The 12,221-nt window shown below is 40.4% G+C and overlaps 1 protein-coding gene across 1 annotated transcript in view; it reads left to right on the forward strand.

Annotated features, from left to right (window-relative positions):
• Positions 1-763: 763 nt before the first annotated feature.
• The window catches only part of SLCO4C1 (solute carrier organic anion transporter family member 4C1), a 39,606-nt gene continuing 28,148 nt past the window's right edge, over positions 764-12,221 (forward strand). The window contains exons 1-3 of the mRNA XM_032214054.1: positions 764-1,030; positions 1,377-1,683; positions 8,316-8,579. Coding sequence (XP_032069945.1) covers positions 1,464-1,683; positions 8,316-8,579 — 484 coding nt within the window. The 5' untranslated portion in view covers positions 764-1,030; positions 1,377-1,463. The remainder of the gene's footprint in view (positions 1,031-1,376; positions 1,684-8,315; positions 8,580-12,221) is intronic.

Consider the following 12,221-nt stretch of genomic DNA (forward strand, 5'->3'; position numbering starts at 1 on the left):
CAGAGTTGTAGCCAACTGTATCTGACCCGATTAAAAAAAGGCAAAGTAGTAGGTTTTTTAAAAAAATAAAGGCCAAACATACTAACTTTTATCTTTTTTCATCAGTGGATAATGGGAAGACATAATTAACCCCCCCCCCCTTGAATAAAGTGTAAACAAATTCTTGTTAACCATAATGGAAAATCAAAGTTACATCAGATAGGAATGTCACTTTGCCACTTGTCTATTTGGGACATCCCATTCTTTGTGGGATCAGAAGATTCAAATTTAATTTCAAATCTTATAAATACTTTAAACTGAAAAGGAAAACTCAACTGATTCCCAAAAGAGGGTAGGGGAAGAGAGAAAAACCTATCATTCTTAACCCTTTCAGTTAGTGATTTATTCAGCCAGCCCTCTCAATGGCTTTAACAAACTCCTGTGAAATCCTCAGATATGTCTGGAGTATAGAGTATTCACTTTCTTCTAAACCTGGAGACACCTAGGTTTAGAAAAAAAACCTAGGTGTCCCCAGGTTTTGTCTACAGGTTAATGTCTACAGGTCCAGTTCAGAAAGAGTGTGTCCACCTTTGGCAGAGTGATGTCATACCTTCAATGGTGCCACTGACAACTGTCATTTTTTAACTGTCACAAAGCAGACTGTCTGCAACATTCCAGATGGGTTGGATGTCCTTCAATTAACATGGTTGGCTAAGTTGACCCATTGTTTTTTTGCCATGAGCTGTAACAATTATCTGGAATCGCCATTTATTAAGGCCATAAACTGGAATGTGGAATCTACCACCTGTCGCAATATCTTGATACATTTTGCCACACTCGGGAAAGCGTGAGGATCGGGGATGGGAACGGAATCGCCCAAACCCCGAAACTGCAAGTATTAAGAAGCCAACTCTTCAGATCAGAGTCCGGTGGAGAAACAAGAAGGCAACTCCAGATTTAGTACGGACACGGGTGACATCTACCGGCTCACTCTTCTTGACGAATTCATTCATGAGCTTACTCTTTCCTCTCCGGTGACTGCTATTTAAGGGTGAGCGGGGGGGGGGGGGGGGGGGGGCAAAGGGGAGCCGGGGGGGGGGGGGAGCGGTCGGTTCGGCTTCGTCTTCCTGGCGGCTGTCCCGCTCGCAGATCTCCTTTCTCCCCGCTGATTTCAGGCGCTGATGAGAGCAAGAGTAGCGCGTCTCCTTGGGCAGAAGAGCAAACTGGTCATTCCAGTAAGGAGAAGCCTCAGGGCACCACCACGCCGAGGGTTCCACCTCCGTCCTCTCGCAAGAGGGCTGGCTTTCTTCATAGCTTTTCTTCTTCCTAATTTTCACTTTGCCGGTTCTTGACAGCGGGCCCGCCTTGATCGGCTCTTCTTCCTTTGCCTTATGTAGAGGGGCAGGCGCTCGGACGACGACAGGTGCTTCGGGCGCTGAAGCGAGCTTGGCGGCTGAGCTTCCCCCGTCCCCTCCGATCGCGCCATGAATAAGACTGGCGTGGACAACCCGGCTTTCCAGGCTTCCAACCCGGATCTCCTCGACGCTCAGCTCCCTCCGGCGACCCCGAGTTACTTGCAGTCGCCGAGTTTTGACCCGGACGACCAACTCTGCGGGATCGGCCGGTGCACTCCTCGCGCCCTGCAGGTCTGCAACAACGTCAAAGGCTACTTGGTTTTCTACAGCCTCCTCTCGGTCTTCCAAGGTAAGCGGGAGCAGCGAGCCCATTCCGGGGACGGGACATTTCCTCAGGACTATTGAGTTGCCTTGGCGACGTTAGTGTTCCGCTCTCCCTCCTTCTGATCTCCAGCTCTCTGTCCCATCGAATTGGGGGGGGGGGGAGAGACTTACGAACGGAGTAACCCCACTTCCGAGACGCTGAGCCCCTGAACTAATTCCCATTGGCTTTAACCAATGTTGTTTCTGCTGCGGGTAGATAGATGGTTCCCTAACTTGAATGCCTTCCAATCTATAATGATGATTCCGGTGCGCTGTCAAAACAATTAGCAGTAACACAAATACAAAGCGTGGAACAAAATGAAACCGGAGACTAAAATTAACCAGCAGTTAAAATCCTGTGGAAGAGGTTCATCTCTCCAGGCATCCCTAACACAAGGCAAAACTCATGACCAGAGACATCTATTGGTGGCCCAAGAGGGACTGAGGAGAAGCCCTCAGCCTGTGTGTCACGTAACCAGCCTCTGACTGGAGGCAGGAGTGCATCAGCCTGATAGGTCTGAAGGGAAAGAACAGCTCCTTTGGTCCAAAATCACTTAACAGATATAAGGATGAGCACAAACGTTAAAATGTGTCTGTTAAACAATTGGTTAACCAATGCAGATCTTTCAGTGCAAGGATTGTACATTCCTTGCACTTTGCACTTTGGCAACTTAGCTGGCTATTTGTCATTCATTTGTAACTTAGGGATACTTTTCAAGGTAACTTGGTGTAGAACCCACTAAGGAGCATGGAGAAAAAGAAAGAAAGAGAGAGGGAAAGGGAGAGGGGGGAAGGGAGAGAGGGGGAAAGGGAGAGAGAGGGAAAGGGAGAGAGGGGGAAAGCGAGAGAGGGGGAATGGGAGAGGGGGGGAAAGGGAGAGAGGGGGAAAGGGAGAGGGGGAAGGGAGAGAGAGGGAAAGGAGAGGGGGGAAAGGGAGAGAGAGGGAAAGGGAGAGGGGGAAGGGAGAGAGGGGGGGAAAGGGAGAGAGGGGGAGTGGGAGAGGGGGGAAAGGGAGAGAGGGGGAAAGGGAGAGAGAGGGGGGAAAGGGAGAAAGGGGAGAGAGAGAGAGGGAGAGAGAGAGAGAGAGGAGTCACATATAACTATTGGATGAATTTGGACAGCTGCAGCTGCTGCACCAATTGTAATACTTTTGGTGCTCTCTTCATGGCTACCATCTGAGAATCCAGTGGCAGGTGAAAATCAAAGAGGGTCCCAGGCTTCAGGTTTCATTTTTTCCAGGAAGTGTGATTCCATCTAAAACATTTGAACCTTAATCTCTGAATCTAACTGCTTGTGAGCCATTCCCGACTGGATTTAACTTCAGTTTATTCTTCCTAATCCAACCTATTCTGTAATGTAGACAGCATTAAGGGTAGTACAGGTAGTCCTCGAGTTATGACCACGATTGAGCCCAACATTTATGTGGCTAAGTGAAACATTTCAGTGAGTTTTGCTCCATTTTACGACCCTTCTTGCAACAGTTGTTAAGTGAATCATTGCAGTTATTCAGTTAGTAACACGGTTGTTAAGTGAATGTGGCTTCCCCATTGACTTTGCTGGTCAGAAGGTGGCAAAAGGGGGCTCCCATGACCCCAGGACGCTGCAACTGTCATAAATATGAACCAGTTGTCAAGCCTCTGAATTTTGATTACGTTACCATGGAGATGCTGCAATGGTCGTAAGTGTGGAAAATGGTCATCACTTTTTTCCATGCTGTTGTAACTTTGAATGGTCACTAAATGTACTGTTGTAAGTCAAGGACTACCTGCATTGATTAGTCCCTTAGAGTTGGAAAGCAAGAAACAGTAAAGCATTGTGATGACAGGGCACTCCAGAACTTGGTATTATCTCTTAACAGCAATTTAATATAAATATTAAACATCTCCATGAGAAGTGGAAATCCTGTGGGACACCATAAATCAATAGACTAAGTGTCAAAGAATAGTATAAAGGTCAGTTTATTTTTTTTTATGCTGCCTTTATTATTTTTATAAATAACTCTTGATGGAAAAGATACTTACCATAAGAATCTTTCCTCCTCCTAGTTTCTCCACAATAACAATCCTGTGAAGTGGGTTGAGGTGAGAGGGAATGGCTCAAAGTTATTAACTGAATTTCATGCCTAAAGTGGGATTAGATCATAGTTACCTGGTTCTACACTGGTGTTTAAACCACCAGACCTGATTAATAGACCTTTAGGAATCTGTTATGTAAGTAACCAGCTGCAGGTTTTTCTAGTAATGATGGGAAAAAAAGGAACTCCCAGATCATCATTAAAAGCAAAAAAAAAAAAAAAAAAAAGTAATAAGAAATAAATTGGTCCTAAATGGAAAAACCGAGTTGCTCTATTTTTATAACCCCCTCACTTTTCTCCCAATATATTTTGCTAAAGAAAAACCTTTGAAAATAAATATTCTTTCTGCATTAACAATAAATAATTGCAGATAATGACTATCAGTTTCAGACAATTGTCTCCAAGAACCTGATAAGTAGCCTCTCTGCCCAACCTTGTGGACATGTTCCAAGGTTCCAAGGATTGTAATTGTTATAAAACTTTGCCTCCAATATAATGTAGTTCATATACCTATCCATATACAGAAGTGGCCAAAATTGTGGAAACCTTTTGGGAAAAGTGTACAGTATTTTTGAGGTTTGATGGTACATTTTGTTTTGGAGTAGTACCATGAAGTTATATATCAATGGAAAGGTAATTTAATCAAGAATGTAATGCAATAACTTTTATGAAGGTTTTGCTATTAGAATAGCAATAATAAAGAAGAAAAGTGAAACACGTAGAAAAAAATAAGATATACAAAAATTATTGCCATAGAAAAAAACAAGATATACAAAAATTATCACCATGTCAATTAATACTTAGTTGGGCAACCTTTAGCATGAATTACAGCCTTACAATGTTTTTCCATGGAGTGAACCAAGTCTTTTAGTTCTGCAGCTGTTCTAATGTGAAACCAAGATTGAATGATTGCTCCTATTAACTGGGTTTTATTACTGGCTATACTTGGCTATAATCTTTCATAGAATACAGATAATTGAACAAACTGTCTTGCATTACATTCTTGATTAAATTATCTTTTCATTGACAATTTTGGCCACTAATTCTTACTATTTGACTAGAAGAAAGGATGTGTCCATAAGCTACAACATCATTGCAATCATTAATATGCTGATGTTGTTCCTCTGGTGCTGATTTCTTTTCCACTGTACATAGCAGTGGTGGGTGCCAGATCCCGGTGTAACCGGTACAGTGCAAGGGGGCCGGATGTCCACCACATGCATGCACACAGCACGCACGCAGCACAAGCATGCATACTTACCATCTGCAAAGCTCCAGCTGCTCAGTGGAGCATCACACAGGCGCTGTACTCTCCATACATGTAAGCCCCGATCAGCTCAAATACAGGTAAGGAGGGCGGGCAGGTGGGTGGGCCTTCCGGAGCACAGTACCGGAACGGTACCTGGTGCTCCCAGCAGGCACCGGTACGCCTGTACTGGGGCGTACCGGTTGTATCCCACCACTGGTACACAGGATGATCATTTGGGCCCTCCTACAATGTCAGGCCAAGAGCTTTGAATTTCTTTTTTTTTTTTTTAATCACCAAGTCTGTTTCTGGGCTTTGGTTATTTTCAAGCACAGAAATATATCATAAATGCTTTAATTTTTCCTGTACAGAAGTAGAGATTGGTGGCCTTACTGTCCCAGTTCTGCAGTTTTATAGGAATGGAAACAGAACAAATGTTACATCCTGCTTAATAGAACTTTGTTTCATAATTATTAAGTGCTTATTCCATGCAAGTGGATTTAGGCTGAGGTGTTAACGTGAAATATACAATTGTTTCTTATTCTAGAAATATGAGTAACAGAAAGCTCTCCAACCTCAAAAAAGCACCCAAAACCTCTTTAGTACTTCTAAACCTCTTGACCTGTCTTGTCAAACAGTTTGTGATGTAAAGTGATCTTGAGTACATTATATTACATTATTATTTTATAAGACCTTGTATATTAGAACAAAAAACACACACACACACACACCACACTGGGGAGATGTGTTAATTGGCTTTTTGCTGGTTGTCATCTGCAGAATGTGACGAAACTAGTGTAGGCTGGTGATATGTGGCAATCACCTTACAGGTGGAGCATTGTCTTGTGGAAAAGAAACCACAAAATAATTGTAAGCTTTGTGTTGGGATGGGGTGGTGGCCTTTGAAGTCTTTCTTGAGCCTTTTGTCTACTTCTAAAGTGAGATTGAATTCTTGACCATCTTCTTGACCATCTTATTTTGTACGGCAACGAGAATATGCTTCTTGTCTACAGGTCCAATATCAGGCACTCCTGTGCTATGAGGTAAACTGAGAGGTGTGTTTTATAAGAAGAGTTTCAGATCTGAGTGCTGCTTTACCATGCTTTGTATCACAGTTTTTTTTAAATGTCACAAATTGCTTCATAGCCAGATTTTCTAGGGCAGCTTTCATTTCAGTGAAATAATACAACTCGACACATGCCAATAATTATTTTCAAACATAGCATATATGTTCTATTATTCTGAATTTTAGGTTTTTTTAAAAAAAGAGTAGAGCTTTATACCCCGGAAAGGACTAGATGTAAGATTTTGTAAGGAAAGAAAATTTATAAATTTTGCAACTGTTTAAGAGCAGCTATTTTGATACTAAAATCTGACTTGAACAAAGGGGATAGATTCTCTTTGATCCAAAGAACCCCATAGAAGTAATAAAACAGAAACTCTTATTGGTCTCCTTGTTTTTCTAGTCTCTTAATTCCTGTGCAAAAGTTTGTTTCCTTGACATGAAGAGAAATAGTCACTGTAGCAAGAGAAGCTTTACACCCTATGTCAATTTGCCATAATTTGGTAAAATGTGCCCAATGACTTATGTACAATGATTCTGATGTACACTGGGATCAGTTACACAATATGTACATCTTAGTGTACAGATTACATGGGTGGATGGCCTATGTATATGATACTTATCAGTGTGGTAAGATAGACCTGTTGAAATGAAAGGAACAAATTAAATTCAACTAAGTGAACTCCCATGGCGTTTGACTGGTTCCATCATCTGCTTCAATTCATCAATGAGGTTTTTATTCCAGCAAGAAACTTGTTCAGCAATGTGTCAAATGGTGCATCAGCTATTTTACCACATGATGTGTGAGGAAGTAATGGGTGGAGGACCTGAAACATAAACTTTAGCTTTTAAATTCAAAAGTAATATTGACAGTTGGAGTTTGACCAGAACTAAGCAATATTGTCCTAGTTATCTGATTCATCTAAATCTTCCAAGGTGATAATTTGGAATCAAATAACTATAACTGAGATTGAAGATTATGATTGCCAATGCCTATGATTCTGCATAAAGTTGTTGTTCAGATATTGCTTTTGAAATAATACTGACTTGAATAAAAAAGAGCTAGAACTACTTGTGGAAGTATATTCTAATTAAATAGGAAAATAGGTGCTTTTTAACAATCAGTCCTTCTTTGGATTCTATAAATTGGGCCCAGAATTAAAAACTTAGAAATCAATGAATCAATTAGTTGGTGAACATCTGGTAGTGAACACTATAACCGTATGCACAATTATTTGGAAACACAACAAATTTTCTTCTGCCCAAATTAGATATATTCAGATGGATGTGTAATATTGCAAGGAGCTATGTATTTGGGGAAAAGGAAAACCATCCCATTTATTAACAAGTGACAATAACTGGGGAAGAAATGGCCAAGAAAAATGGAAACTGTAAATACACATTGTAAAGTCTGAGTTATTTCTTGGATGTCTCTAATTTTGGCCATCATGTTAAGAAATCTAAGAGTTCTCTTTGAAGAGAATTCTGGATAAAGTATTGTACAAGAAAGAAGTATTTCTTTCTTAAAATGGCAATTTTTAAAAAATCACTGTTTGGTCAGAGTAAGAAAAGGATGATCTGAAAACTGCATTTAAAACTCCACAAAATTAGATATGTAATCTGATTAATTGGACCAACTTTCAGACAACTTCTAATAACCTGGCCCTTTATCCAGGATTTGCTTTAGGGCAGTGATGGTGAACCTTTTATCCACTGAGTGCCCTAACTGCGTGCATATGCATGCCCAAACTGAAAAGTGTGTGAGAGTGTGAATGTGTGCATGTGTGCATATGCACAGCAGAGACCCAAAGACCAGCTGGCTGGCAGGAGGCAGGGCAACCCAACACCGGCACCGTTGTAAGAGGTAAGATCTTTTTCTTCCGTGAGCTTCTGTCTCATCATTTGCAGGGAAACAGAAGGTCACGAAAGAAATGCCACAGAGGTCTGACCTGGGGCGACGGCATGCATGCCAGCAAAGAGAGCTATGGCATATGTGCCATAGGTTAGTCATCACGGGTTTACGGTATTTGATGGGCTGCTTTAGGTTAATGATGATGTAAGGAGTATGTTTTGCTTACTCTCTTAGGGAGATTTTGTTTCTTTTTCCCATGTTGTTTTTCTTATGGTTTTAAATTTATAACACTGCTAAGAGTTGTTTTGGAGTTGGGCGGGGTACATATTTGACAGATTGAAACCATGAATAAATAAACTAATGCTTGCCTCTTTTGCTTCTAGGGATTATTGTAAATGGATTGATAAATGTCAGCATTTCTACAATTGAGAAGCGTTATGATTTGAGCAGTTCCCTCACTGGCGTAATCTCTGCTGGTTATGACATTTCATTCTCCTTGTTATGCCTTTTCATATCCTTCTATGGTGAAAGAGGTCACAAACCAAGATGGCTGGCCTTGTCCTCTTTTTTGATCGCTGTAGGAGCATTAGTATTTTCTTTGCCACATTTTACTACTGGACCATACACATATGGAGAAAAAGCAGAAGGTAAGTTCATATATCTTAAGCTGGTCATTATTTCTTTTATTGTTGTTCTATAGATCTAGTTCAAAAATATATACCCAGCATGTATTTATGGAATCAATACAAGTATTTTTTTCTTTGTTGCTTATTGGGAATTGACAACACAACCTTGGAACAGACCTCATTACAAAAGACCAAATAGAATTAACTTTTTTTTCCCTCAATGGAAGAGTGGATGGTAAGGTGATGGAGTTAGAGATGGTGAAGTTGTCTGCTTAATTAAAATTTCATCATCTCTAACTCCATCACCACGGAAGGAAGAAAACAAAGTTCTAATTTTGTTTCTACTTGGAAACAGCTTTTGAAGTTTTGTTCAAAATAAAAAAAAATGAGACTTTGATTTTAGGTCTTGATGATTACAAATATTTTGTATGCTATAAAAATGGCTTGAAACGTTGTGACACGTAAAGAATTCAAATGACAGCTCTAATTACAGACTAAAATACTACAATGGTAATTTCATTGAATGCTTCAGATCAAGGCTGTCAAACTCCTGGCCTGCGGGCTGGATGTGTCATGCTCTGGCCATGCCCATGCCCGGTTTAGCAAAGGGGAAAAACGTCCTGATACATCATGTGATGCTGCTGTGATGACATAAGTTTAACACCCTGCTTTAGATAGGCTAGAGACTAGGAAAGTTATTCAAAACCATTGTTGCAAATGTGTTTAGAAGAGTGAGGTAATTAGTCACTTTTCTTAAAGAACTGTCACACTGCATATGAGCCAGTTGCCAAGAGTCCAAATATTAATCACCTGATCCTTGGGATGCTGCCCCAGTCATAAGTGTGAATGTTTCAGTGCCGTTTTAACTTTGAAAGTTCACTAAATGAACTATTGTAATACTATCTGTATATACTGTACTATCTGTATTTTTCCATTTCATATCTATTAATCAGGATTCCCTATTCTCCGTTTTCTTTAAAGAGGAATGCATTTGCATTTGCATGATGATTCCATAATAATTTTTTAAAAATTGATTAAATTACATCAGAAATAAATAACATGCAGTTATCAGACTACATCTGCCTTTTTTGCAGCCCAATCTCTGTGGTTTAAATACACAGCGATACTCACATTTTACATTTTTTAACAACCTAACTTTCCCCCCCCTTTTTACTCAAACTCTGTGGGTTCTCATTGCGGCACAAGAATTCTGTTGAGATTGTGTATTGTTCATTTATGAGGAACAATGTCATCATTTAATTTTAGCATATTCATTGTGATCAGCTTGGATTCAAGTCTGATCTGGAATTTAAAAAAAGATCTTAGAATGGAACATGCCATTACTTATGTGCGTATGTTCAAGTCTTTGAAAATGTCAGCTTCCTCATACCAAGGACATAACTTTTGAATTTGACAGTCTTTGTTTTTTGTGCAATATAAAATGGTACAAAAATTAAGTAAACAGAGCATGGAGTACCATGAGCCACTGAATTAAGTCTCCCCAGTCGTTGCTGTTATCTGCCTAACACATTCCTACCGGTGGTAGCAGATTTGAGGAAACATTGTAGTCAGGGGTGGGTCTTTGCTGCCTCATTGCTGAGTGCGCGTGGCCATGGTGGGCATGGCCTAGTTGGCCTCCTGCATCATGGCGGGGTTGGTGGTGTTTTTTGCCCTCCCCAGGCTTCAGAGATTTTCCTCAAGCCTCCGGGAGGGCAAAAACTGCTTTCCCTGGGCTGTGGATGTCCTCCGGAGGTTGGAAACAGGCCCATTTCCAGACTTCTGGAACCTCCAGTAAGCCCTTCCCTGCTCCATGAGCCTCTGTGTGGGCCCTGCACTTATCTGGATTGATGAACAGGCTGCATGGAGACTCCTGGGATGGGCAGGGTGCGGTGGGAGGGGCGAAGTGGGCATGGCTAGCCAGCGGTGGCAAAAGGGGGTTCGCCGAACTGGACAGAATCCTAGCTAGAGGATTGCCCGAACCTGTGTGAACCCTCAGCAGCTGAACCCTGATTGTAGTGGGTGGAGTAATACAAGTAGTTGCCTAACTGACCTCTTTTTGAAATGCAAGTTGAAATCTATTTTGCATCCTGCTAATGAAATCTGGCTTGGCACACTGATGCCTCAGAAGGACTTAAGAGGTTACTTGGAAACATTGTGATGTAGCATCCAGTTGCCGAACAATTCCTGAAAGGGCGGAACTGTTATTACCCAATGCCTTCTAGTCTATTTGTTTCCAGTGAAACTGTCTGGAAGGGAAACGGCAGTTATGCAACAGATATATGTTCTCATTGCTCTCTTCCTGAAGGTATGGTGAACACACTGTCACTGCTGATTCCCGGGGTGGGGTGGGGGGTGGACGGGACACAGCCACTGAAGCTGTTTCAAAAATAATTTTTAAAAAAACATTAACTAGAAGAAATTAATATTTCTTCTCAGAAGGAAATGGCAAATTAGAAAAATGAAAGGAACTAGACTTGAGGAAATGTTGAAATTCTGAGAGGGAGGTTTATTGAAAAATGGCTTCTGTTGAGGGTGCTGATTAAAAATGTTTTTTCTATTAAGAGAACTTTTTTATTTTTCTTTGAAAAAAAAACAAACACAAATATGTCATCATTTGTCAATCATTAAGACATTGAAATACAATTTTTTTTGTTGTTGTGTGTACCCCTCCCTCCCTCCACCCCCCCATCCCCCCTCCTCCTTCCCCCCCCCGACTTCCCAGAACCCGTACACGGTATGGATTTTTAACTAACACAGTCTAAAATCTATTGAGAAAAAAGAAATAAAGAAATTAATGACATTCTAGATTGAACTTAGCTTCTTCTTACTGAACTAACTTTTAACAGTTTAAATCATTTCTGATCTTAAGCATAGGCTAACTGGAATTTCTTAGTCCCGTATTTATTTTGTATATAGTCAATCCATTTTTTCCAGTCTCGTTTATATCTCTCATTTGAATGATCTTTGAGATATGCCGATATTTTAGCCATTTCAGCTAAGTTTGTTACTTTCAATGTCCATTCTTGGATTGTAGGCAAGTCTTCCTTCTTCCAATATTGCGCCACCAACAGTCTTGCTGCAGTTATCAGGTGCAGAATCAAATTGGTCTCTACCACTGTAAAATCAGTACATATACCTAGTAAAAATAACTGAGGAATAAACTTTATCCTTTTTTTAAAAACATTTTGCATGACCCACCATATTTTTATCCAAAATGCCTTAACCTTTTGGCAGGTCCACCATATATGATAATATGTAGCATCGAGAGAACCACACCTCCAACATTTAGGCTGTACATTCGGATACATAGAAGCCAACTTTTTAGGATCTAAATGCCATCTATAAAACATCTTGTAAAAATTTTCTCTCAGATTTTGAGCTTGTGTAAATTTCACATTTCTTACCCAAATTCTTTCCCATGTATCCAACATTATTGGTTCCTCAATATTTTGAGCCCATTTTATCATACAATCTTTAACTAATTCTGTTTCCGAATCCATCTGTATTAATACATTATATATCCTCTTTATATGCATTAAGCTTTGATCTCTTATTTGTTTAAACAGATTATCCTCAACTTGAATAAAGCCAATTTTTTGATCTATTTTCCACCTAGCCTGTAATTGCCCATACTGGAACCATGTTTGAACTACCTTCTCCTCT

Source organism: Thamnophis elegans, chromosome 3, assembly GCF_009769535.1.
Source record: "Thamnophis elegans isolate rThaEle1 chromosome 3, rThaEle1.pri, whole genome shotgun sequence".
Classification (NCBI taxonomy): domain Eukaryota; kingdom Metazoa; phylum Chordata; class Lepidosauria; order Squamata; family Colubridae; genus Thamnophis; species Thamnophis elegans.